The following is a 27,264-nucleotide window of genomic DNA, read 5'->3' as shown; positions in this document are numbered from 1 at the left end:
GGGAAAAAAAAAAAAAGTAGCTCCAAGATTGGCATACCAGCTGTGGGCCCTGTAGCATGGCTGTAAGACCTGACCTTCCTCCTGCTTGGCTCTCCAGCAGGAGCTGAGCTGCAGCCCCAAGAGAAGTGGTTGGCGGGTGCCTGCCAGCCCCTTCTGTCCCTGCTCTACTGGGCATTGCCTGGAGGAGTTTGGGGTTGCTTCTCCCAAAGGGACCCCAAAATTGAGTCAGGGTGTTCTTCCCTCTTTTTTAAAAAAAAAAAAAAATGTGTAGGGGAAGTTCTTCTTATGCCACGTAAAAGCCACATTGCATACTTGGGGCTGTGGCACTGGTGTGTAGATGGCCGCAGTGATTACTTAGTGAGCCTGTCAGACATCAGGCTTTACCCTTTCCAGGGGACAGGACTGTGTGTGTTTGAGTGTGTATATTTTGGGCCTTGTTCTGTGCAAGCTGATGCTTGCATGACTGCTGATGGGAGTAAGGACAGAAGGGTTTGGCCTCCTCCCTGCACGGCCTCTACATGCAGTCAGAACAAGTGACTAACTACATTGAGATGTTCTTCTGGCTAAAGGCAGCATCTTTTTCAGTAGCAAGCTGCCCATAAGAACGTGGCGAGGAACACCATGCATGTGTGAGGATGTAAAAGGGAAAAAGGTTGGCAATCTTGACAAGAGGAATTAATTTCCCTCCCAGCACAATTGTCAAAGAGCAGCATGGTATCACAGATTAGAGCTCCTGCTGGGCTTCTCCTGTAAGGATTATCTCCAGCCTCCCTGGATTTGACTAGCTTGATTAACCTCATCACAGATTTACAATCTGCTGCTTTTTCAAAATGCTACATGCAGCCATGGTGTTTTGGGGTTACAGTGTTGGGAGAGTTTGTTTTGCCTGTGCATCAGGAGATGGTAGATTTCAGTTTGATTAGAAAAGAATGTTATTGTGGACTTCGAGATGGGAAAGTTGCATCTGCTCTTTACAGATGCCTAGTGCACGCTCTGGATGTGCAATTGCACAGCAATATGTGTTTATGTATGAATCTGTGTTTTGGGCAAGAATTCCTGGGTATGAGAAAGGAGGTTTGGCACTGGCGTGAATCCCTGCTCCCACCTTAAGAAGTGCCAGCATGTTCTCAGTCTATCCCAGTGTGCTGTCAAAGCTTTTGACAATTCCTCCTTGCTGTGGCTCACCCCTGCTGCTCTTCTGAGGCTATGGCAATGCTGCAGCCTGCGGTGTGGGACTTGGGAGACCTTGACGGAGTGTTTTAGGCTGAGCTAGCTGGTACAGCGAGTTCAAGCACCAACATCTGCCCAGGATCCTGGACAGTTTGCATAGCCTCCATGGATGTCTGTGCTGCTGTGACTTGCCGCTGTTGGCCCTCAAGCCAGCAATGTCAAAGCTGGCACAAGACGTGTGTCCAAATGCAGTCCATGCCCCTGGGTTGCAGTGAAGGCACTGAGCGTAGTCCTAGTTTTTGAATTCTCCGGGGAAGGGCAAATCTGTTGAATGTGGACTAACACAATGGATTGAGCTCACTGAGGTAAGGGTGCTCTTCATCCATACACTTTCTCTCCTCAGGAAAGAAAGCAGTGATGGATTCCAGCCCATTCCTGTCGGAGGCCAATGCAGAAAGAATTGTGAGAACCTTGTGCAAGGTCCGGGGAGCGGCGCTGAAGCTGGGTCAGATGTTAAGCATTCAGGGTAAGTAGTAGCATAAGTCCTCAGCTGTCTTCCTTAGCAGTGCTGCCAGGTGGAGCAGTTGATTTCTTGTGATACATGGTCAGCTGTCTGGAATCAGTGTCAAGTGAATGTGGAAGGAGTAGACAAGAGGCTTTCTCATGTGAGAGCAGTGATGGAGGTATGTTTGATTCAGTTCAGTCTAATCCCAATATGAAATAACTAGATGTGTGCACTATATACCACCACTTTCCCAACGCCCCTATTGAGTCAGGCACAGAAGTGAAGTTTACTGAAAATAAGGTGATGCTCTCTGTGAATTTTAATGCCTGTGTTAAAAGCAGTCATTGAGAAGCAGAGCTATATCACATTCTGTACGCATGCGTCCTGCTAGAAAGGAGGAGGACGATGACAAGAACATGATCCTGTTCTTTGTTCACCGAAAGTGGTCAAGGTTATATCCAAAGTCCTCTCCCGTTACAGCATGTTTATGGTTTATATGCTTTGTTGGCACTGAAGCTTTGCTGGAAAGGCCAGTACAGCTGATAATCTTATCAGGTATAAAACACTTGTTTTCATCTTGAGGAGACTTCAAACTGGTACTTACTCCATCAGGCTCTGAAGTCAGTGATCACAGGTGAAGGCGTGAGTGACATCAGTGTCTGCACTGAACTGTTAGGTTACTCCTGGAAGATAGCAGGTGTGCTGAATTCAAACCTTATCTGGACCTGTCCACTTTGCCTTCCTGCCCAACTTGATAGGGAAGGAAAGAACCAGCCAAAGATAGCTGTTACACTTGTCTGGAAATAGCTTTCAAGATGTCACTGAAACTGAGTCAGTGTCTGAGTGTTTGAAGTACTTGGCTTGCTTGGCTTGTGCTTCTACTTGAATTTTCATAGGTGTTGACTGATGAGGCTGGATCTAGCGTTGTATTAAATAACTTGAGCTAGCCAATAAAGCAAGACCAGCTTTCTGTTCCAGAGAGTCCTGATTGTGGCATTTCATTGTTCTTCATTTGCTAATCACTTGTTTTAGGTGCGTGCCAGGCTGATGGCAACATTCACAAAGCTAGGTGGGAGGCAGCAGCTGTTATGTCAACCCATATGCTGTTTTCTCACCCTCTAGAAATTGCCAGGTGCCAGTGACTGGTGGTTCACAGTGCAGATCCAGGAGGAGCTCTTGTGCTTCTTGCTTTCTGTGGCTGGTGCCTCTAGTATGTGGGGTGAGTGAGCCATGTCTGGAAATCAGCTCTGAAGTTAACGTGTCTACCATAGGTGGGGATTAATTTCAAATTCTTAAGACACTATTGAATTGCACCTGATGTGTCCCCAGAGCCTGGTCACAGCTGCCCTAGGCTTGGATGTGGGTGAAGAGGGAATAGCTATGAAAGGCCAGCTCTGAGGAGCAGAAATACTCTGGATTTTTGTCACGTGCCTGCTGTCTCCTAATGTTACTGAGCTCTGGCAGGAGTGTCAAACACTTGCTGACTGACTTCACTTGGGTGTCAAGAACATACAGGCCTTTAGCAACCTCAGTGGCGCTGCCCAGCCCTCATTTGACTCTTGTGACGAGTGTGTGGAGTGCTGCGATGCTGGCAGGGACATAGGCCCCTGGTAACCTTGCTGAGGGACAGTTGTGGTGACATAAGTTAGACACTTCCAACATTGCGGAGTATCGGGTTCTTGGGCTGGCTGTTTGGACAGGAGGGCTTCACACAGTTCTTGCCATGTCATGGGCTTCTCTGTGGCCTGGTGAGTTTGAATTGCCTTCTGTTAACAGGGATGTGTGCTAATTGAGCACAGAGGCTCTGTGTTGCCTTGTCCAGGTGCAGCTGAGCACCTGTGAGCTAAACCACCCAGAAGTTACAAAGCAATGTCCTTAAAAACCCTGATGTCTGCTTCTGGGGGTCAGTGGATTTGTCAAGGACCCACGTCCCTGCAGGTCATGCACAGAAAGGATGCCCAGAATCACCCCGTGTTCTGGTGTGTGTGCTCTGGAAGACATTGGAAAGGCAGCTGCATTTGCCAGCTGAGAGCGCTCTGCCTTAACTCTTGCTTTGTGTTTCGTTCCAGTAAGGCCTCATCAGTTTACCACAAAGACGTATAGCCTTGTTCATCAGCATGTTGTAAGCCTCATTTTGTCAGAGTTGCCTCTGCAGCATGACTGATTTTAATGTTGCTGCTGAGTTTCTCTACAGTCAATCTGGACTTGCAGGTTTCTTGGCTAGTCGCTGTTGCGCTAATGAACAAAGCAGTGGTGGTCAAGCGGCCCCAGTTAAGAATGCCCTCTCAGACTAAAGGTTGAAATACCTTGTGAGTTTTTTGGATGTCAGCAAGAAGCACAACAACAGAAGTTGATCCTGAATGCCTGTGGCAGACCCTGATATCTTGACACAAGCGGCTTCTAGAAGCAGGAGTCACTTTTAGTGAGGTCTGTTCTCTTTCTGCACGGTCACCCTAGGAGGTGCAGGTTATCACGTTACAGCGTGATGGCTAATACTTTCACATACCCCTGAGAATAGTTTTTATGATGTTCAGAGGCTTGGCAGTGATACCAAGGGATACACCACTGATGATAGAGCAGAATTTTCTTTCAGTGGTTGGAATGTGCCCACAAATGCAATGTCTAGCCTTCTTGCAGGGTTATAACGTCACAACAGAAGTTTTACTCACTGTTCCTGCAAAGCCTGTTGATTTCTGACTTGCAGTGACAGAATGGAAGCTCCTCTTAAAAACTCCTGTTGATTCTATAGTGGGGTTTTGTTAGTACTTTTAAATGCTGCTCATGGCTTTGGGAATTTCTAAACAACGCTGAGTGTTAATGCCATGTGTCTGCATTTTTCTTGCAACTCCCTTCCACCCCTCTTCCCGGGACAGTGCTCTTAAGGTAGCCGTTTGTTTCTTGTTTCCTGGGATAGACTTACGGTTGTACGTGCATCTGTAAATGGAGAGGAATGAGATTTTTATTTGCATGTCACAAGCGCATGTGCAGGTTGAGTTCTCGAGATTAAGGCTGGTAGCCTGGACTTTTTTCCAGTGTTGGGAGAGCAGCAGATAAATCTTAATTCCTCCATAAGCCTCCCTAAGAAGCAAAAGCCTCTGTGCTGTGCGGAGCTGCCTGCTGCTGTTGACAGTGCTGCTGGACAAAGCCAGGGAGCACTATGACAACTGATGCTTAATTCCGAAGTATAAAAAGTTTCTTAGCATGCTTCCTAGCATATTCATACTTTGTCTTTCCCTTGGTAATTGGGAGAAACTTTCTCCTGCTGCGGCAGGAGGGTAGCTTAGGAGATGTTTAGGTAATATGTAGGTTTTTTGCAAGAGTGAAAAGGAAGGAGTAGCTTTTTCCCTTCATTTTGCTACTTGTACACAGGACTCTTGGCTCATTTCTAAAGGTGTGATGCCTCAGGAGATGCGCCTCAGTGCTACTTCTGGGTATGGAGAGTTTCTGAACTAGAATTATTTCCAAAACCTTCAGTGGGGTGTGCTTGGGGGCAGGATGACCTGGCTTATCTGAATGCAGGTGCATGTTTCTTTGTGGGCTGAAGAACAACTGGAGAACGCAGTGCCTGCACTGACTGCCATGTGCTTTTCCCTTGGCAGATGATGCCTTCATCAACCCCCATCTCCAGAGGATTTTTGAGCGTGTGCGTCAGAGTGCTGACTTCATGCCGATAAAGCAGATGACGGTGAGAAATATTCCTTCCTACTTATCAGGGGAGGAGGGACAATAACAGAATAAATGTCACCTCTGACATACCCCAGTAGGGGAGGTGGATGGGGATTTTTAAGAGTATTCTTTCAATAAATGTTGTGTATTTTCAGTTGTGGGTAACATCTGATTCCTTATCTCAACTGTGTGCTGCCTTTTCTCTCCAAAACATTGAAGCTCAGCTCTAGACAGAGGAGAAAAACACGGGGGTTTTTTATATCCCGAGACTATGCTGATGGAACTGGATGTTGTACACTAATATGATTATAGGGTCTTGTTGAATGTAGCCTCCTCTTCTGTTTCCTCTCTGTCTTTCTCATGGGTATTAAGCCAGTGTCTAGAAGTGCCTACATCCCATTTTAGAAACAGACTTAGAAGCCTTAGTCTGATGGAAAATTAAGAGCAACTTTGTCCTTATCTTTTTGGCTAAATCTAACCCACCATCAAGAAAAGCCAGAATGAAGCAAACTAAGTTTGTTTTCTCCTATGTGCATGTTCTCTCTTTGTTTCTACTTCCCTCTGTAAATTAAGGTGTGAAGGGTGATGCAAAAGGAATTGACAGCACTACTTATCTTCTGAAAGACACTGAGCAGAGCCAGAACTTAAATACGGCAGTCTGGCAACGTAGCAAAAAAGCTATTAAAGCAGGCTGTGATGTTTAATTGTCAATATTGCCTTAAAGAGAGTCCCTCTTGCATGCCTGGATTGCTTCTGTTCAGTTTGGCAGCATGATGAAAGAGGAGAAATATCTAACTCCTTGCTCGTTTTCTGGAAGAGAACAAGTGGCACCAAAAAGGGGACTTTTGTATTGCTAAGGCAGCGGTGTTTGTGCTCAAGATCTCTGTCCTTTAGGCCAGAGGAACAGAGCCTCACACAGATCTGATCAGCATCTGTTTAATGCTGGGGGAGCACTGCTGGCTAGACCACTCCTCGCGATGGTGTGCACTGAGGAGGAAGGGAGGACAATCTAGAAAGCAGGCTATAGGTACATAGAACTACTATAGGCTGTGTGAGTCACCTTAGAGGAACGTGATTTCCAATAGCAAAAAATCTTAAATCTTGCTTCCCATATCCTAATGCTTTCCCTTTATTTGTAGAAAACTCTGAACAATGATCTTGGCCCCAACTGGAGGGATAAACTGGAGTCCTTTGAAGAACGCCCCTTTGCTGCTGCTTCAATTGGTCAGGTTCACCTGGCACGCTTGAAAAATGGGACAGAAGTTGCCATGAAAATCCAGGTGGGCTTTACAGACCAGCCTTGTCTTTTGTCTGTGCCCGATAGAAGGGCATGGGAACTGCATAAGTATATTTACTGCTAGACAAATAAGAAACATTTTAATGCAAGTGAAAGTTTTTGGATCCAGCAATGTCTTACCTAGTGCAAGCAGAAGGGAGGGACAGAAAAGGTTCTGCAGCTTGAGCCAGTCTCTGACTCCAGATGAGCAGGAGACGTCTCATAGGTATCTCACTGCAGCATAGGGATAATGGTGGTGAGGGACTGCTTGTAGTTTTGGGGCTGTGTGTGAGGGCCCTACCTGCTCCATAGGTCAGTCCCCTCTCTGGGATGTGCACGTGCCACGTGCCCTTTTCTGGCCACAGCCCAAAGGTTAAAGAAGTTTTAGGTGACAAGCAGGCACTGACTGAGGAGTGCCAGTCTGATGATGCAGGAGGGTATTCACTAATTCGCACTAAAGCTGTCAGCAACTTCAAGCAGATATTTCTAACAGAATTGTGTTCTGGAGCTGAAACCCCTTGTACAACATGGTTTATAATCCAAAGGATTGAGATCCTTTACTGACTGAGCAGGGTCGAAGGCAAAGTTGGTCATCTGGTTGGTGCTTTTTGTAACGTGGGGAGATTTTAGAAACAGTATGGATGGGTAGTGGTGTCTTCTTCTTAAGCCATTTGTGTCCAAAGTACTCTCTGAGGTTAGGTCAAGGTAAAAGCAATGGAGAGTTAACCCTGTGGCATCAGCACACATTCTGCTCCACAGCAGTGTAGGCAGGTCCCCTTCTTGACAGGCAAGGTGAGAAAGAACAGGAGGAGGCACCTTTGCCAGGACTGGGCTGGGGCCTCACTGCTTGCCCTACTGCTGTGGATGAAACACTGGGGCTGTCAGTGGCATGTCCTTTCAGCTGTGGTGGGGAAATGACTGACTGCCATCTCTGTTGTGAGATTTGTGTGTCTGAGAACCTTTCATGTGTTGGAAGAGTCCTTGTCAGAGGACCTGAACCGGCCATTCTGGTTGCAAGGAGCTGCATCTTAGCCTCTCTGTCCCTCATTTTAGATGCTGGGCTTTAAATAAGCTTTTAGAGGAGGGATGTGTGGCTCAGGTATGTCCTGGTTCATTGCCAGGCTGTAGGTGGCTGTGTTGTGGGGGTCAGTGGATGTTGTGCTGGAAGGCATTTTTCCCTTATTCTGTACAACCGGGTCATCTAGTCTCAACACTGCCCTCTCCTATTCTGTCCTGCAGTACCCCGGAGTCGCCCAGAGCATCAACAGTGATGTTAACAACCTGATGACTGTCCTGAGCATGAGCAATATTCTCCCTGAAGGTAAAAAGACAGAGACCCTTGGCAGGCCCTGTGTTCCTGCTGGTGCAGGTTGAGTTCTGCCAATCGCTTTCAAGAAGCGCATTGCATGCTGCTCTCCATAGACCAGAGGGAAGAAACCGCCTCAAGAAAATAGTGAAAAGGACTTAAGAATGGATAAGTCTGCCCAGGAGCAGATCTCCTGCAGAAAGCAGGAGAGGTAGTGAATGTGGGCAGTGGGTGCAGGGCCAATTTGGGGAGCCATGCTCTGCTCTCCTGTTGCAGAGCTGCCACTGCCTTTACTGGGCACGTGCCTGCTCCAGTGTCCACTCCGTGGGGTGGGAGTTGGTTTTTCCTGGCCATGTATGTGCACGTGCCTGCCAGACTAATGTGCGCTTGTCTCTGGGTGCTCTTTATAGTGAAGGACCCATAGGGACTCCTGGCAAAGTATAAAGTGTCTGGGTATACTCACTTTTGATGGCTTTCTAGGCGTGAAGTGTGGGCAGTGTTCAGGTTAGGTAGTCTTGCTTTGTCCGTGTTATTTTCTGTTACATTGGGCAGAACTAATTTTTTCTCCATGTTTCCTGTAGCTCTTCCCAGTCATTCTCTGCTCTTCCCAGTCATTCTCTGCTCTTCCCAGTCATTCTCTGCTCTTCCCAGTCATTCTCTGCTCTTCCCAGTCATTCTCTGCTCTTCCCAGTCATTCTCTGCTCTTCCCAGTCATTCTCTGCTCTTCCCAGTCAGAATTATGGAGAGGTGGAGAACTGTCAGACTTGGAGCTTACTCAGTATCCCAGCACATGGAGAAGTCCCTTTTCCCACAGGGAATGCAGGACTTACTACTCCTTTTTTTTCAAATACCTGCCTGCAGCAGCTGTAAATCTTAGTGAGGCTGTACAAATACTGCTTTAAAATCAGGCTGGGTGCTGACAAAACTTGGGACTGTTCTCTGTGGTGGCTGGGCAGGGCCCTGCAGAGGCTGCTGCAGTCCCAGCTGTCTCTGGCCCAAGAAGTAGACTGGTTTTCCAGCTCCAAGATTGAGAAGATGGGACTTGGCAACTCAGGCCGTGGCTACGTGCTGCTGCAGTTCACTCTTAGTCATGCTGGCTGTTTCTGCCTAGCAGTGCTTGCTCCCAGTTGTAGCCAGATATGGTTTGGAGCCTTTTTTGCCGCTTTTGCCCAGGCTAGCGTTTGGGTGCTTCTGCTCCTTGGTGCATGTCTCTGCACAGCCATGCCAATACCAGGAACAGAGAGCTTGGCCTGTGGGGTGGGAGCTGGGGGAAGGACAGAGCCCTGCTGTGCAAGAACGATGTGGATGTACCTTGCCTTAGGAGCAGCTGCATAGCCTTGGCCCGGGATTACCCGCAGATCCTGTATCTAGTTGGAAATATGTTTTGGCCCTCTGAGGCCTATTGTACTTTCCATCTCAGAGTTGTCTGGATAGCAGGTTGCTCCTCAGCTGCAGCTCTGGAAAGCTTAGCCTGAGGGGCTCCTTTTTTCTAAGTCTACTCTCTTCTCTGCTGTTTGACTTTCAGGTTTGTTCCCTGAGCATTTGATTGAAGTCCTGAGCAGAGAGCTGGCCCTGGAGTGTGACTACGAGAGAGAAGCTGCCTGCGCAAGGAAATTCCAGTATGTTCACACCATTGCGTTCAAACCCTCCCGCCTCCGTACGTGTGTGTGAAACGCGGGAGAGGTTGCTTAACTTCAGGGGCAGCGGGGAGATGAATGCCGTGCCCTGGGACGTAGCACAGGGGAAGGGTGTGTGTTTGTGGCCTGAGCTGTCCCCTAGAATTACCACCTTGTCTCAGCCAGGCCTATTTTCAGTCAGCTGAAATGTGATAGCATATCCTCTCTCCTTCAGCGCGAGCCTGTCTGTTTTACCACATGTCAAGGTACTGCAGTAACTCTTGAGTCCAGGTTGCAGTGCTGTTCTGTGTACTCTTCACGTTACCCTGTTGTAAGCTTCTCCCATCCTTTAGTCTCGGAGGTTTTTCAGTTCAGCTCTCTTACAGCAATTAACACCACCAGCACTGCCTGCTCCCTTGGCTTGCTGTAGCAGTGGGGTCCAGGTTGTTTTTACACAAAGGCTGGATGAGGGAGAGCTGCCAGAGGCTGGATGTCCCTCCTGTCCCTCTGCAGAACTGCCCCTGTGGCATTGCTCCCCTTGGAAAAGGCCTGTTTCTTCCATGTGTGTAGTCTGGCCCTGAAGTGAAGTGGGGTGAGCAAAAAAGCCCGGTGACCCTTGATGTACCAGCCTGGAGCTCTCCTAATATCACTGCTCTGGCAGGAGATGTGACCTCAGGAGCTGGCAGCAGCTGTAAGTCATCAGCATGGTGTCTGGTGACTTGATCCCTACTGTAACTGCTGAGGAAAATGTCTCCTGGCAGCCTCAGCCAGGCTATGGGGAGAGGTTGCGTGAGGGGGCTGGCCGTGTGCTGTGCGAGGTGTTGCAGAGGGGCCCGGCTGCTCTCAGGGCTCCTAACCTTTTCTTGTCCTTTCTCTGTCCCCTAGGGAGCTGCTGAAAGACCATCCCTTCTTTTACGTCCCAAGAGTAGTGGATGAGCTGTGCAGCAAGCATGTCCTGACCACAGAGCTGGTGTCTGGCTTCCCCTTGGATCAAGCTGTAGGGCTGAGCCAGGAGATTCGAAATGAGGTACTGTGGGGTGGTCGTCCTTCTCCCCTCGCTCAGAGCAGCGTGCTCAGCCTGCCCGGTGACCGATGGATCAGGGGATGCTTTGTGGAAGGGCAAACCCTGAGCAGTGCAAAGCAGGGCTGGAGTCAGGGACTGTCTGGAGCCTCTCGGAAGATTTCTGGGTAGGGAATTTGGCAGTGACGCTGGAGTCTCCTCAGGCTGGTCTAGGCCTTGCAGGTGGCAGCATTCAGTGTGGAGGGGTTGGAGGGGTGAATGGCAAGGGTGGCTGAAGGGGAGGTAGCCTAGCTGGGTAACTTCTAGATGTCCCGTTTCACTCTCAGATGGCCTTAGATTGGGAGGGATTGTCAGCTAGGGGAAGATGGGTCTTGTTTTGCAGCTGCTCTTTTGGGCAGCAGTGCAGAATCATCTCCTGCCCTTGTGCGAGTGTTCGGGTGTCGTCTTCTCCTGTGGGACTGACCTGTGCTGCATGGGGCTGCTGGAAAAGTACCTCTCGGTAAACAGGAGGGGGGATGTGGGCATGGGTAGGTGGCAGTGCTGAATATAGCAAGGGATTGGAGTGCTGTGGTGGGACAAGCAGCTGCTCTAGTAGCAGAAATAACTGTCCTGGTATTTAGATTTTTTTTTTTTTTTTGTCTTGGTGTGAGCTGTCAGCTGTTAGCAGGTCACTGGGCAAGAGGGCAGAGTATGTTCCTCTAGATAAACAGATCTCAGCACCATACTGGACTTGAAGCCATGCCAGAGCTGGCTGCTGTCACCCCTGAGCTGTCTGTTCTTAGGGCCTGTTCCCTCCGATGAGCTGCTGTATCATCAGGGCTGCTTTTAAAAGGCTGTGAATTGGGGTGTTGCTGCAGGAGCAGCCCTTCTTTCCTCTAAGCGACTGGCCTGGCTGACCCATAGCCTTCTGACCCAAATGGCAGTGCCCTGTAGCAGGGTCTGGCTTGCATTTGATGCTCTCCTCCCTCCCTCTTGGATATGATGTTTCCATTCAGCTTTGCAGAAGCTGAAGAGGGGCAGAATGAGGCTGGCAGTTCTTCTGCTGAACAGTCTCCAGCTTAAATATCCTCGCAGAAAAGCTCTGCTACTCTTGCTTCCCCCATGCCTGTCAGTCCCAAGGTGTGGGTCTGCTGTTCCTCCCTCAAGCTGGGTCAGTGCTGAGCCCAGCAGAAGACTTGGCTGAGGAATACATGGTGGGTGTGCGTATCTAGTGAAGACCCCTTTCAGTAATGGTTTGGACCTAGCTCTGTACATTGTGGCAGCTTTACAGGAAGAGATTCTCCTCTTTAGCTTCTTCAGGCCTTTAACTTAAAATGCCCTGGAACCACATCTCATTTCCCCTGAGCTGCCTTGGCTTCATTTTGGCCAGGGTCCTGTAGGACTTCCCACCAGGATAGGCTGTAATGCTCTACTGGTCTCCCCCACCTCTGCTTCTGGATCCCTGTTCACACTGTGAAGATGTTTCTTTGCTCTCAAAGCAACAACCAAGTGCGTAGTCAAAGCTGGGAAGGCAAAAGGCAGGACCAGGACACAAGTAACACATGCAGTTGGACAACCCCTGGAGCCTACTGTTCTCTGCTGCCAGATACAGGGTAGCAGCCTCTCTGGAGGCACATGCAAGTGCTGACATGAACTACAGCTCAGGGTGATGTAAAACTTGCATGGCATCTGTGCTGTCTGCTAAGGATGTCCCATGGCAGGCGTGGGCTGGGAATTGTGGAGAGGTGCTCTCCCACCTCTTCAGGAGTTTTGCAGCATGGAGCAGGTAGTTGCTACTAGTGTGGTGATATGTTCCCCGTTTGCTAATGCCTGCTGTAAATTACATGTGTGAGTAGGGCTTGCTGCCCTCCTGACTTGCTTCTTTCTTTCCTTGCTTTTCAAGATCTGTCACAACATCCTGGTCCTGTGTCTGCGGGAGCTGTTTGAGTTCAGGTACATGCAGACTGACCCAAACTGGTCAAACTTCTTCTACGACCCACAGTTGCACAAGGTAAGCCCAAGCAGCCACTGTTCTGCCTGTACAAGAGCTGTTTTTTACCAGCTTTTGATTATTCCCTGCTCCCAGAATTGAACGAGCCCTTACTGACATTCTCTGATTCCTGTCCTTGAGCCTTGGGCAGGTAGGACAGCTGAAGCTTGTCCCTTTGCCACTTGTCCTCACTTGGTCTGGGGTGAGAGAGCAGGGCTCCTGTAACCCTGGCTGCCTGCCTGCCTTTGGCCTTCGATCCAGGCACAGCTACTTCCTTAGCCTCACGGTCTGTTTTGATCTGTTTGTGGGATGCTGCAGCTGGCAGTGCTCTGTCAGCGTGCTCCTGAACCAAGGACTCTCCAGTTGAATGCTCTTGTCTTGTGCTGTGCTGAAGATAAGGGTGCCCGGGGAAGCAATTGCAGACGTCCTGCTTGTTGGTTTGGCTGCTTGCTTGTGCCCCGCAGGTCAGATGGAATTGCTTGCTCATCCCTGAGGTCTTTGTTGGAAAGTGCTAGGAAAAGGTTCTGTGCTGCTCTGTCCCCATACAGAAAGCCTGAGCGGAGTTATCAGCTGAGCAGTGTAAGCATAAGCCATACCTCCTCTGCCATGCACTAGTGCAAATGTTTGTGCTGCTGTTGGGAAATAAAGGAGTTAGGGGGAAGCTGAGCTGCAGTGGAAAGGCTCTCCAGCCAGCTGAGCTTCCTGAAGACATCAGGAGCCTTCTTCAAGTCTGGCTCTACTTGAGTGGTTGACACTGTAATACAGATGGGTTTGTCCATTTCCAGGTGGCCCTGCTGGACTTTGGAGCAACACGAGGGTTTGATGAGAAGTTCACAGATGTCTACATAGAGGTGAGGACTTGCACTGTGTCCTAGCGTGCTGCACTGGGGGTCTTGAAGTCTTTGCAAAATTCTGCTTATCTGTTAGCTGTATCACTTTGTACCTGAGTCCCCTCTGGGAGCAGAGGGAAGCAGGGCTGGAGGCAAGAGAGAGAGCTCTTCCTGTTTCATCCCTTACCACAGCCTTCTGCATGTCTGCTGCAAGCCTCTGGCTGTCTGAGTTCAGATATTTAAATTGCATGACAAATGTGGAGAACTGTAATGTTGCTTACTGGGAGCCTCAGGCAGCAGAGCATATCGGAGTACTCAGTTCGGCGATTTTTATATGAGGGTACGCAGGAATTGCTTGTCCTGTTCCCCGTCTCTTCCTGTGATTTCTAGCTTGCTTACAGGCTTATAAATTTATGTGAAGTCCTATGTGCTTCCTTTGTGATCACCATGTTCTGCACTTGATAAACTGAGCTGCGGGGGCCAGCAGCTGTCACCTAAAGCTTCTCACAGCTGGCTCTATTGTTTTGTTGGGGGAGGGGCTGATAGATTCATCAAGCTTTTTTGATGTCCCTTGCATTCTCTGGGCTATGTGTAGCCCTGCTGGGAAGAGCTTTGGAGAGCCAGCAGCTCTGTCTTCTTGCCAGATAGCTCTTAAACTGGCCAACATGCAAACCCCTGCAGATGATGGCAGAGGCAAGGAAGCAAGCGGGCAGCATGTGTACCTGCAGCCTATGTAGTAGTCCCGTACTCAAAATGTTTTTCAGTCATCCCCTAGCTCTCCTGAAAGTGTTCCTCCTATTCAGGTAATCAAGGCAGCTGCTGACATGGACAGAGACAGAGTACTGAAGAAGTCAATTGAAATGAAATTCCTCACTGGCTATGAAGTCAAGGTATGGAGCAGAAGGGTCTGCTTTTAGTGGTTGCTAGTGATAAGTTTGTTGCGGGTCTGTAGACTTCCCCAGATTTCTTGATGTGGTAAAAGCCAATGTCAGTCTGAAAGCCCTGTTGATAAGGATGAGGGAGGAGGGCAAAAAAGGTTTTGGCTTTTGTTCTCTTACTTCCTTTTGGGAGCAGGAGCAGTAATGACGATACAGCTAGCCCCAAAACCACTGTCCTTCCTTCTCCCCCCCAGCAAGAGCCTGCAGGTGGTGGTGACTGCTGAAATTTCACAACTGGGCAGATGGTCTTCTGGAAGGTTCAGTTGCTTGAAACTCTATTAACCAAATGTTCATCAGTCTTGCTGGGGGCTGGAGGTTAGCTTTGTTGTGGGTACAGCTAGGTATTTCTCCTGAGCTGCTGCTGTTAGCGCTAGCATTTCTCCTTTTCCTCCCTGGTGGTTAAAATGGCTAGTGATGTTACTTATGCCTCTTTCCTTTTGGGCAGGAAATGGAAGATGCCCACTTAAATGCTGTCCTCATCCTGGGAGAGGCTTTTGCGTCCGAGGAACCTTTTGATTTCGGCAGCCAAAGCACCACTGAAAAGATCCATGCTTTAATCCCAGTCATGCTGAAGCATCGACTTGTCCCTCCGCCAGAGGAGACCTACTCTCTTCATCGGAAGATGGGGGGTTCTTTCCTTATCTGCACCAAACTGAAGGCCAAAATTCCCTGCAAAAACATGTTCCAAGAGGCATATAGCAAATATTGGAGCAGTAGGGGCAAAAAGCCAGAGGAGTAGTAAGAATGAACTAACATGTCTTGTTCTGAGGGCACAGTTCATCTGAGCCTTGCAGAGAGCGTTCTAGCCTCCCATGCGTTGCACCCCAGCCCTCCATCCTTTTGAGATGCAGCAGCCTGTGCCCTGGAAGCCACGTGTGCGTTTCACAAGGACAAAGCTCTTCTTTCATGCTGTGTCTGTCCTACACTGACTGCCAGTACAGTCTGCAGCTTGCGGGAAACTATCTTCTTGAGTGCTTCTGTACTGTTGAAAGGCACCAGCTGACTGCCTTGAATGCATTTTTAACGTTGTGATGGTGGCTGCATATTGATTGGGTTTTATAACGAGAAGGGGAAGGAGGACAAGAGCAGAATTTAATATTGAAACCCGTTTGTAACTCTCCAAAAATTGTTTTTTAAAAACCTTCCCTCTCTCACGCTAAGGTGGAATTCAAGTAGTTTTCATACTGTGAATTATAGAATGAAATACCAAGGTGTACTTTGTAAGTCAAGTGGTGGCAGTCTAAGAACCCTCCTGGATTTTACTGACATTGATGTAATGCAAGGGGTGTGTGTTTGTACATAGGATGAAGTTTTATGCTTTCTGCCTCTTTTTGGCTTGCAAGCTAAACATAGGAAATATTTTAAAAATCTGAGAATTAAGTGCCAATCTCTTTTAAACACACACGTACACTCACACAACCCATCTCAGTTTTGGGAGTCAAATATGTAATCAACAGAGCTATATCTGAGCACAAATAGTGGGATTCTTCACTGTCTGGTAGGTATCAGCTTTCCTGAGGGCGAGTTAGATAGATAAGATACAACTCTGACACCAATTGCTTGCTGGAGTCCTAACCAAGAACCTAGTCTGTCTGTCTCTCTGTCTTCCTGTAATGCAGAACTTACGGCAAGTCAGACAAACACGTAATGTCTCTCATGAGCATTTCAAGCTTTTGCTGAAATGTCACACATGTAAAACCAGACGCACAGTTTTAAACTATTGGAGTCAAGCTAGGAAATTTACTTTCTTAGATTTTTGTACAAATCCTATACCTGTACGACTTCCTGATTTCAATAAAAAAGTGCTTGTGCGGTGGGCCTTCTGCCTGCAGTCTTTTCATCTTCTGGTGTGGTAATGAACAGCCAAGTGATCCATGTCCTGTTCTGTGGGATAAACAGGAGTTGAGCAGAAGGAGAAGCTTCCAGGTCTCCTCTTGTTGCAGTTGTTGTTTGCTCAAAGAATCGCTACTACCCTTATAAAGCCATCTATCTGTGGCCTGTTTGTTCCTTCATCTTTCCATTGCAGCTGTGTCACTAGTGCTACCAGCGATGGTGACAAGTTTACCAGGAGCCAGAGGCACATCAGCCTGAACATCTGTATGGCCATGAAAATCCCTGGTAATCGACTTGTTTTCTTGTTTTTTCCTTTGTTTTAATCACTCTGTTACCAGTCTCCTGGACACAGGTCTTTTTGCCTTTCCTCCACTTGTGAAGAAAGAGTGGGAGTTGATGCTTACCTGGTGCTAGTAAGGCAGATGTCCTTATCTGGCAAATGCCAGATATTTAGCAGCAGGCTCAGCTGGTCCTATTCGGTTAACACAGCCCAGCCCAGGAATGTGGAGGTTGTATGATCTTAAACGTCAGGACCTAAGAAATCCTGACTGCTGACACTTGCAGAGGTAAAGAACAGGTAAGTGAATAAACGGTCTCTCTCAGGAGGGACCTTTGGGAAATAGGAAAACAGGTTATGGTATTACCTTTATTCCCAGATCATAAACATATAAACGGCTTCATTTAAGACTTGGTTGAGAAAGAGCCAGTACTGTTTAATTCAACTAAAAGTACTTATCAAGTTATTCCTAACCCTTTGAGAAGAGTGAACTCTGCTGTTCAGTGAAGTAATAGTTTTGCATTAAGCTGTTTAACTTTGTACACTGATAGAGTAACTTCCCTTGTTGTTCTGGGTTCTGATAGATGTTGTTTAGTTTTTCTCCTTTGGATCTAGACCTTGCAGCTGTAAAAACAGTGCAATTGTTTGAGATGTTAAATGGTTATGTTAAAGGTTAAAAAGCAAAGTATAAAAAGCTGACAAGGGAATTGGGTTAGGTGAGCTTCAGACCAAAATTCCTGAAACTGAAGATTAGGAGCCAGTCTGTTCAGAAAACTTCAAAGGCAGCAAAATATCTCAAAAAGAGCATTACAGTTCACTTTTCCAGTGAGCACAACTAGGTCAGAGTGGTGCGTGCTTGTTCATCTGACCACAGATCTTTTGTATACCATGCTGGGGGCATGAGTGTTGTTTAACTCTCAGCAAACATTTCCCTTCCCTAGATGACAGCGTGTTTAAGAATAACATCAAGCTGAACAATGGACTTGTTTTGCATTTGCCTAAAGGGTAGCAACTAGCAGAAGGTAAGAAAGATGTTTCTTTATTAGGAGAGCTAATGAGAGCTCTCAGTCCCTAATTCTCCTGGCCTTCTGTGCATGTTCTAAAAGCGTTAATAATTCCTGTAGTTTTGCCCAGAGAGATTTGTGACATGAGGAATTGCATGTCAGTGTAACAGCTGTGGAGAAAAGGTGAGCCAGAAACACTGTGCTCTGGCTTCAAGCCAAAGAAGTCATGACATTTTACAGTGAGCAAGAGGACTTGATCACTGCTGCTTGCTCTGCCAGCTAGTGCATTTGCTTGAGCTAAACACATAGGTTGGATATGAACATTTCTCTGCTGCAGCAAGCTTCTAAGTTCTAGAAGAATCCTCTTGCAGAAAACAGTTCTTTGTTCCACAGGGCAAGTGGGAGGTTAAATCTCCTTTCTGAAGACAGGGATTTTCCATTCTAAAGAATCCAGATTCAGGCTATATGTGGTAGCAGTGATTTTCCTGCCTTCTTTAGTCAACCTGGCTGCTGCATCAAAACAGAAAATGACTGCTGAGGAGCTGAACAGGAAGCCTAACATGCAGTTTACTTTCTGCTTTTCTAATGTCCAAATCCCTTGACAATAGAAGGCCCATTTCCCAAGACCTTCACAGCTGTGATGGTGCAACTGGAACCCTGGGAAGTCAGAAATATATTGCTGATTGTAAAAGTCAGAGCACAGGAAACATGGTATTTCACAGAGCTACAGCAGCTAGGAGACACTTGCAGTGGCCTAAATGGGATGAGCCCACAGGCTTAAATCCACATAAGCTAGAGTGCAAGGCTGAGAAAGTAGTAATTTTGACTGAAGGAGAGGGACAGGATCAGAAGTTTCTGTGGAGTAAGGTAGCCTGTGGCCATGTAAGAAGTGGGAAGCATGCTGACCGTTCCTGGAGGGGACTGCTGATGGACTTTGGTAACAGGAGAATGCCCAGGCTGGCACCTGCTGGCAACGGAGGATCAGTAACAGCATAGTCCTGTATTCCTGCTGCAGGGTGGGGAGTGTGTGTGTGATTGAAGCACGTAATCAAAGCTAGGACTTTTACCACAAGGGTAATGAATGAAGAGGACGATGTCCCAACAGCCTCTGGTATGGAGAAACTGGTGTGAGGAACTGGTGGATGATGTGAAAGGGTCAGGGCACGTGCAAAACTTCACAGGTATTTTGAGATGCACTTAAAGATGCATGACAGTCAATTTGATGATGGTACCTCAGAAATAAGTAAGAATCCAGTCACTAAGACTACAGCAGCTGAAACATTTCCTGTGTAACTAAATGAAGGAGGAACATCAGAAACAATGACTACAAATATTAACACAGAACCGATGACCCAAGAAAAAGGTCAGAAAAACTGCAGTTGAAGAAGTTCAATATACCAAAGTATAAGGTGGCTTGACTTTGAATTTTCAAAAAGGTTCTGGTAATTTTTTCTGAAGGCTTAGAGCTAAATCGATTTTTCTCATATATTCCTTTTCTTCCCACTGTGTACTTGTGCAGATATGTTACAACATGCTGGTTTTATCTTCAAGAACACCATTACTGCCCTTTCCATTTCCTCCTCAAAGCTTAAGATGAGGAGGTAGGAAAAAAAGACAAAACATCTGCATTTCTAACAGTTCCCTGTTTTATTGCAGTACATCAAAGTAGGTTAATATTAAGTGTGTTACCAACATAAAATATTGGTGGTAAGTCATTTTTACATTGTTGACTCTTCCACCTTAAATATTTCTGTGCAAAAGAATCTACATCATTGTTCTGTAGCAGAGAATCTCTTACAATGTCCCCTACAACATTGAGGGCATTAAACAAAATAGTGAGAAGAGGCAAAAAGCAGAATCTTTCCCCCACACGCACACTTGTCAGCTTTTATACTCTAAAACAAAAAAGTGATTACATCTATGCCATGCAAAACTGTACAATAATATTACAATGAAAGAACCTAAAAAAAAAAAACCAAAAACATTTTAAAAATAAATGATATGAAACTGTCATACATAAAAAGGCAGGTATAATTGCTCTGAAATACCAACACTGGTTTGTTTGTGGATTTCTTCCCTGTGGATGAGACTTTCTTAAATGCAGAATGAAAACAGGTTGTACTGAGCTGCAGCTGGAATGAAGGACAAAGTCGAGGTGGAATTTAGCCTGGAAAGCCTGCAGCAGAGCAGTTTCTGGGGGTGTTTATCAAATACAGTGCGAACACAAAGCACACGGAAGGGTGCAGGTTGTGTTAGTGCAGAAAGTTGTCCCATTTCTTCCATGGAACTGACTCCTATTAACAAAAAAAAAAAACAACCCACAGCAGAAGCTACTATGTGCCACTTCGATTCTCAGAGGAGGTGTGGGTACTTGCACTGCAATAAATTTTACCCTTAATGTATTCATTTAAAATTAAACAGCGTGCATAAAATGGAAAAAAAACCCCAAAACTTCTTACACCCAAGAGCATGTTTGTCCTGTCATTCAGGGTCTGGCCATGCAAGACAATATAGTACCAGAATCTGTTTCTGCGTTAATACGCCAACTGTTTTGTTTTGAAAGGCTGACACGCTCTGTGAACCAGTTAGATGCGATAAAACTACATTTCTATAAATACACTATGCTTTTTGGACTTTTTTGGTATGACAAGACCCTTAACTTCCCTCTGCTGTGTACCTGAGAATAACACACCTGGCTTGTAATTTTATCAGAATCAAATCAAAGAGAGAACATTCCTGACTCAGTTTTGAAACTCGTTAAAATGAGCAAAATGCACATTCATAACAAGCCACAGCAACTAACTGAGAGGAAAAGAAGCAACTACTTTACCACAGCCTCAGGAATGTTTTTTTGAAACCACCAGCTGTCTTCTACAGGTTAAAGGCAATAGAGAAGAGAGTACTATAACCCTGCTTTTGGGGTTATGAAATGTGGAAGGAAGCCATGTATCTGTGTGCGCACACGTGCAGGAGAAAACTATTTACCAAACCTTTTTCATTCTATAACCTGGAATCCTTAGTAGCTGCCTGAATCTGTTCAGATCCTTTGTTGCCATCAAAAGAGAGAAAAAAAGAAATGCAAAAACCCAACAACCCATATGTTTAAGCAGTGTCAAAAATGCAAACACCTTCAGTCTCAGCCAAAAGGAAAAAATCAGCTAGATAGATACATACTGTGTACAGAGAACATGTGCTACAATCAAAAATTCAATGGGAGATTTCAAGCTCCCTGAACAAAATGCAGCCTTCTAACTGTGAAGTTGAAGCGATGCTACAGTGCAAAGTAGCAAACATCAAACCTTAAGAGACAACTGTCTTTGAGATACCAGTCAAGAGTCTTACAGTTCAAATGACCAAGTTACTTTTCCTAGCCCAATGAGTATTTAAAAAGCTCAGCTACAGTATGCATGTGTTTTCAGTGTTCATACCAACAAAAAAAAGATGTGTGGTTTAAAACTGAGTGTATAATCAAATGGTCCCCAAATATATAAAACTATTCAAGTCCTAGGACAATTTTTCTCTTTTCAAATAAGTAAGTGATGTGGTCATTTGCTTTTCAACTGAGAGAACAGTTGCTGCTTCTCTTTTGAACAGATGCGTATAAAAATGCACAGTACCAAACTAATGATTAAATATAGTAATCCTAAAGGAGACTGCCAAGGCTTAGAAATTGTGGTGTACAAAGAGTGTAGGCCTGTGGAGCTCTCATCCTCTGGAGGTTAGTTTTGAAACACAGCTGACCTACGCTCTGCCTGAAAATGTCAGGTTTTGATATCAATAGATTGCAGGCACCGTAACGGAGTAAACATAGGGGTTTACTCGATTTAATTGTTTGCTGTGTTGTGGCTCTTTGGGTTCCATTCTCGGATAGAGCATTAGCTCAACTGCAAAAAAAAATCCACAAAAAAGATCCCGTGACCCTCTCTCAGGGGACTGTCACGCAGGCTGCTCTATCTTAAATGACTGCCATTTAAATGCCTTCTCTCAACATCAAAATAAGATTAATGTTTAAATACAACATACAGTAAATACAAAACTAGTCTGCAAATGCTTTGAAAAGTGTGTGGATGTGCTTCACCAAAAGGAGGGAATTGTGGGGAAAAAGCAGTGGCTATACTTGAAGCAATATGCAGCCTTTAAAAAAGAAGCTGATGTGGAATTTTAATAATGCCAATAACGCCCTGCCTATCTGTCCCTCAGAAAGACTGAAAACTATTCTGGGAGGAATTAATTTCAAGTGCTTAGCTGTTTGCTAAAGCTTTTAATATGAAATGCCAGGCTTGCAAAAGTAGCAGCTTTGAAGTGAAAACAAACACCACAACCAGCTCGCTACTCTGAAAAACCCAAACAGGAGAGAGACAGGCTTTTGATATGACGGTTTCTAAAAAAATTCTTGAATTCCTGTCCCAAAATAACATTGAACGAGCTTAAACTCGCACAAGCCTCTTGATTCAGAGTGAAAGAGAAATCTTACCTAGGAGACCCAGCATGATTAAATGGATTAAATTATCTGTGTCTCATTCCCTATTTCCCATTTAGATCATACCTGGAAATTACTGTACATGGTTTGACCTTACCTATAACTTCTATTAGGGAAGACAGAAACTGGACAACTCCAAACATCTCTGTGTGGGTGGAACACTGTATACTGCTGACTGCAAGAATATGGAATGGTTTAATAAGAGCCATAACAAGTTTCCGAAACCCACAAAAGACAGTATTCTAAATACAAAAAGCCCTTACGTGTTTGAGTATGGTCATTGTATAAAGCCAGCAACAATACTACTGAGAAGAGAGGCTCATTTGAACACGCTCCCAAATGAAAAACACATCTGCCTTGCTAACCAAAGAGAAGAGACATCTTCCTCTTACCATCTATTTGTACATCAGTCTCTCACTTTATTCTGTTGACTGCATGACCAGCTTCAGCTTTTTATTTATTTTTGCAACTTCAGTGGGCTCTGTCTTCCACCGCAGTACTTTCTGCCCTCCAACCTGACCTGCTGTTGGAACCGAACAGCAGGTGAGCACATACAAACAACTGCAAATTGCACAAACCCACAGCACGGGTGGGGAGGGAGAGGAAAACCAACCTTGCCAGCATGGCAGTTGTGGGTGACTAGGCATCTTCGACTACCACAGTGTGAACAGTGTGAGGTCAGTCTTCAAGGTTCTTCGTTGCTACAGTGGCAGCATAGCCAGCCACGGCTAGCTTCAGGCTAAGGGCACTCATTTGGCTGATGTGCATTAGCAACTAGTATTTGGTAACAACAGTAACAGTTTTCTGGTTAGGCATGGTCAAGGAGATGTGGAAGACTGCTCCCTTCAGAGTTAACCCTGCTCAAAGGCTGACCCAGGGAAACAGTTTTCCTGCTGAATCCTGCTGCATTGAACTCCCTTGCTGCCTTAAGGACCTCTACTGTAGCATGCCATAAGGTTCCTCAGCTGCACGGCTAGCACACAAGAAACCAGGGCAGCCACCTGGCTGACTGGTGCCCTTGGTTGTCGGGGCAGGGGGTTGCTTTCCAATCGTTGTCATTTTTGCAAAGGATGGGGGATTAACATGAAAGTAGGAATTATAGCTTCAGTTATGCTACCGCCAGAAGTAAAGAAATGTTGTGAAAGCACTGCAGGGACCTCTCCTGCCAGTGCAGCGAGTGCTACGCAAAAGGAATATCTGTCCTGCGAAAGGTTTTAGGCCAGGCCTCCAAGTCTGTATGTTACTGAGCATGAAAACAGGGACAACACAAATCTTAAATTAAAGGCTCTCTTAAATAAGCATCCATCTTCTGCTGCATACACAATGCTTTTTTTCTTTGAATATATACATACGTATTTTACTCTAACATCTGCGTATTTATTTAAACTCTGTACTGTAGTAAAATATGCATCATTTTAATCAATAAGGATTTGCTGGCGACAATCAGATTGACATTCAAACGTGGTGGCTGAAAGCTTTTATGTGCCTCTGACATACTGATCATTCCCCATGCAGGGGAAGGGGTCTGTGCTACTTTTGTACAGTACAATGAGCTATTGTATGAAAACAAAATCCCTCTGAATTTTCTCTTGTTGATACTGGTCTGGTCTACTTAAGCTACTTTTTGGGAAGTGGAAGGGAGGTGGGATAATATGTCTTCAAAAACAAAGCAGCTGTAACCACAAAAATGAAACCAATACTAATACAAATCTACAGCATCTGATATTTACCAACACCCTAGCTTTGCTTGTTTGCTGCTGTCAAATCTGGGGAAGGGAGGGTGAGGCAGTGCCCAACGGTGCTGAAGACGACCAGCTTTTACCTTCCTCTGTACCCTACTCCCTGATCACTTTCAGACAGGGAATGGGGAAGGTTAGGATGATGAAGGTGAGAACTGGAACAAGTGAAGGGGACAGCCATGGGGACAGCAAGCTGCTGTGATGTCAAATCTGAATGCTGAAGCAGTTCATGAGTCCCAACTCACGTGGTCAGAGCTCTCCAGGGAGAGGCTCTTGGTCTTGTGAGGAGAAACCGGGCTGGGAGGGCTGCTGAGGTTGGAGCTGTTTGATGCAGTAGAGTGTCTCGGAGAGTCAGAGTCCTGCAGCCCAAAGACACAAAAGAACACCAGTAAGTAACAGGATGGCAAGTTTGAGAGTGACTGAGGGTGTCTGAGCAACAGGTGACTGGATTCAAAGGCCTCCATGTATTTTGCTTGTGTCCAAAAATACTGAGGAATTTTTTTTGCTCAGAATTTCCCAGTCTGGGGAGACTTAAGAGTAAGTGGTCAGATCACTCTGCTTTCAGCAGGCATAACTGACGCTGACATAAGGACACAGCACCTGCAGGAATCTTGCAGTCTGCATGTTTCCACAGGCCTCTTGGTCAGCAGAGTGTGCAACGTCAGGTTGCTTGTGAAGCTACGGTGGCTCCTGCCTTTTCACAGATTATGATCTGAGATGCTCTTGCACAAAACTGAGAAATCTTTGTGGTATAGGCTTCATCACCGCTACCTCTTCTATGTCACTCCCAGGGTTTGGGTTGACAGTTGCCTTCCAGCTTCAACTAGAAGGATATATTCAGTGCCATAAAAAGCCTGTGTGATCTGTGATTTTCTCACTCCTTGGTACGAAAACGGGCTGGGGAAATTTTGCTGGCCAACTTCAGATTGAACCCTCCCACGTAAAACATTCTTGGTTGGAGGGACTGTGTTTAGCACTGGGCAGGATTGCAGTCCTATCATAATTATAGTCTTGTTCTGCACAGAATATAAATTATTAAATCCAGCTTCTGCTCTAAATGAAATTACTATACAGTAATTCTTAAATTACCTTGTTAACTTCAGGCACTCTGAGTACAAAATGTCTCCTGTGAAATGGTTGCTAAGATAGCTTAAGAGGCTTTGCAAATAAGGGGCAGAAGGAATATCACCACTTCAAGCTGTGACAGGTCACTATCAAGCTGTTACTCTACTGGGCCAGTATTTTTGGGAGCCTCACTACCCACATATCTGCAGGTAAGGAGCGCAGAGAGTGTTTTCTGCACGTTAAATACCAGGACCAGAGTTGACACAGTTTGACCAAAGTCTTTTGTCAGGACAGCTTGAAATACAGGAAATCCAAGTCTTCATTGTCAACCACTCCCAAACTTGTAGCCAAACCCATGACAGAATTTAACTCCCTCATCTTTATCAACACACTTAAATTTTTTCCTCTTTCTCCTGTCGCTCACCTCTCGCTCATAGTCCCTTGTTGGTGCATCGCTGCCTTGGTCCAGGCCACCAGAGGATAAGGAACCATCTGAGGGCGATGCCATGGGCTGACGCTTTGCTCCGTAGCTACCTCCTGAGAATTCCCTCCGCAAAGCACTCCCGTTTTGTGCAGATGATCCTAAAATGGGCGGAGGAATTAAACTGTGTTACAGACACCCACTCAAGGTACTAGAAATTTGTTAGCAGTTTCTCTGGTTAGTTCTGCTTTCCTCCAGCACGTCCCAAGATGCTCAGCTCATGGCTTGCAGGCTGTGTGGGCTTTTATCTTGTCTGCTGCCAGCTGCAGTTTTTCCTAGGGATTCTCTGGTCCCTCCCTTGGCGTGTCCGCATTAGCACACTTTACCCAGCACAGACACAGTCGCTATGTTCCTGACAATGACAGCAGTTGTAGAAACTGCTGTGGTGGCAGCCTAGTTGCAGTGGCCTCTTTCCCAGGAGTAGGTGGGTTGTACCGGCAGGTACAGACTACAGCAGACACACACACTTTCTGCAAGCAGTTGGCAATGTGCAACAAACGTGGCATGTGCCACAGGAAGGGAAAAAGGCTAGAAAATGCGGGACACCAGTCTTGCCTCTATTTTCACACGGGCCATTATTTAGTCACTTGCCCGGTCTCAGCACAGGTCCCTGTGCTGACTCTGGCACACAGAGGCAGCACGGCAGCACTAGGACAGGTGTTTCCAGTGCAATGCAACTCTTCCATACCAGCAGCCAGTTTTCTATTGGTTTCTCTTTGCACTAGCAGCAAGAGAGGCATCAAGAGCTCTACACACTTAAGCAACAAAGTTAATAACCATGGAGCTTGTGAACAACTTGCCACTGATTTAAAACACTTAAGCAGCGGCAAAGTAGTCCCAAGGGTAAGAATGTAACTTTAATTTTAACGTCAGTTTTAAAAATTTGACGAATTACAAATGTGGGGCTCTCAAAAGTGCTAGCTGCTTATTCATGTGCTCCTTTGAAAGCACGATTAAAATATTGTACTTGCCCTCAACGGGAATACAGTCAGCCATCACTTCTGAAAATCCTGTCTAGTGGCAGTACGGATAGAAGCAAATGCAGATAGCTGTTTCCCTAAAATACTTGTGCATAGACCGCAAAGCAACACAGTTCTGTTTGCTTACGTGCTGCTAACCCGCTGCTTGCACTCATCGATCGTCCTGGTTCTGTGCGGGATTTCGTGATCGATGGGATACTGACAGAGCCACTGAATACGGTCCGACTTTCCTGAGGCCGAAGATTCTGCAATGCAGACACACACAATGACATGTTTACTTATTGACTGCTGGCTCAGCCTTGGATGCTATGAAGGAAGGCCCCAAAATACATTAAAACCCCAGTCTTACCAGAGCTGAATTATCTGGGCAGCAAGTCAGCAAAATTTGCAAAATAATATTCTGCAGTTTAGTGCAGAGACTGGAAGCACACGCAATGCGATAGTGAAGTGCTGAATTACATGGACATATGCAGACAACTGAAAGAGTATGTCTAATAATTCAAGAATTTCCTTGAAAGGATGGTTTGCAAGCCTAATTAAGCCGCTATAGATATCTTCAAGTTATATCGCATAACACATTCTTTCTGAACACAGGCTTCCAAGAATCTTATTAAAATTTCTCTCTTTGATGCCATCATTTGTGCCATGCATGTGTAACTTACACAATAACCATGTTAATCCCTAATGCCTGCAGAGTTATGAACACATAGCGGATCAATCTGTATTTCAATTACTTATGTAATTCAAAAGGTATTAACAGCATTACTCCAGACCTACACCAGTTGAGCCAAAGTGAGAATCAGCCTCCTGTTCTCAGCCTGCTCAAAGAGGATGACCAGAGCACATGCCATTGTTTTTCTACGTATTTTGATTAATGCTCCTGTTTTGCATCCTGAGAGTTCCAGTGTGATTTTGTAAATTGGTAAGTTACTGGACTGAAGCGGTCCTTTACTGAGGGAAGAGATAAACCACAGTTTTTCTACTTGGATAGGGTAGTTCCTTAAACATAAGCTGTCTTTAAAAGAAGGGAAAAGAGTACTTTGAAGTAAGTTCTGGGAGATTTTATTTCTGCTTCTGTTAACTTACAGCTGACCTTAGGGGAAAAGGC

General features: G+C 46.0%; 2 protein-coding genes across 7 annotated transcripts in view; one reads left to right on the top strand and one right to left on the bottom strand.

Annotated features, from left to right (window-relative positions):
• COQ8A (coenzyme Q8A) overlaps positions 1-16,116 on the top strand; it is a 48,836-nt gene extending 32,720 nt beyond the window's left edge. For all 4 annotated transcript variants that reach the window (XM_087776748.1, XM_087776749.1, XM_087776750.1 and 1 more), the window contains exons 6-15: positions 1,574-1,696; positions 5,275-5,360; positions 6,481-6,621; positions 7,857-7,938; positions 9,449-9,542; positions 10,425-10,566; positions 12,443-12,550; positions 13,315-13,380; positions 14,163-14,249; positions 14,743-16,116. In XM_087776748.1, coding sequence (XP_087632874.1) covers positions 1,574-1,696; positions 5,275-5,360; positions 6,481-6,621; positions 7,857-7,938; positions 9,449-9,542; positions 10,425-10,566; positions 12,443-12,550; positions 13,315-13,380; positions 14,163-14,249; positions 14,743-15,036 — 1,223 coding nt within the window. In that variant the 3' untranslated portion in view covers positions 15,037-16,116. The remainder of the gene's footprint in view (positions 1-1,573; positions 1,697-5,274; positions 5,361-6,480; positions 6,622-7,856; positions 7,939-9,448; positions 9,543-10,424; positions 10,567-12,442; positions 12,551-13,314; positions 13,381-14,162; positions 14,250-14,742) is intronic.
• A 6,169-nt stretch (positions 16,117-22,285) lies between these two features.
• CDC42BPA (CDC42 binding protein kinase alpha) overlaps positions 22,286-27,264 on the bottom strand; it is a 188,669-nt gene continuing 183,690 nt past the window's right edge. For all 3 annotated transcript variants that reach the window (XM_087774754.1, XM_087774755.1, XM_087774759.1), the window contains 3 exons: positions 26,284-26,401; positions 25,120-25,277; positions 22,286-23,989 (listed from right to left, as the gene is read on the bottom strand). In XM_087774754.1, the coding sequence (XP_087630880.1) occupies positions 23,858-23,989; positions 25,120-25,277; positions 26,284-26,401 (408 nt within the window). In that variant the 3' untranslated portion in view covers positions 22,286-23,857. The remainder of the gene's footprint in view (positions 23,990-25,119; positions 25,278-26,283; positions 26,402-27,264) is intronic.

The sequence above is a fragment of the Nipponia nippon genome, unplaced genomic scaffold, assembly GCF_047370975.1.
Source record: "Nipponia nippon isolate SJK-2023a ecotype South Korea unplaced genomic scaffold, ASM4737097v1 scaffold_4, whole genome shotgun sequence".
NCBI lineage: Eukaryota > Metazoa > Chordata > Aves > Pelecaniformes > Threskiornithidae > Nipponia > Nipponia nippon.
Note: the sequence above shows the minus strand (reverse complement) of the source record. Positions and strands in the feature narration are given on the sequence as shown.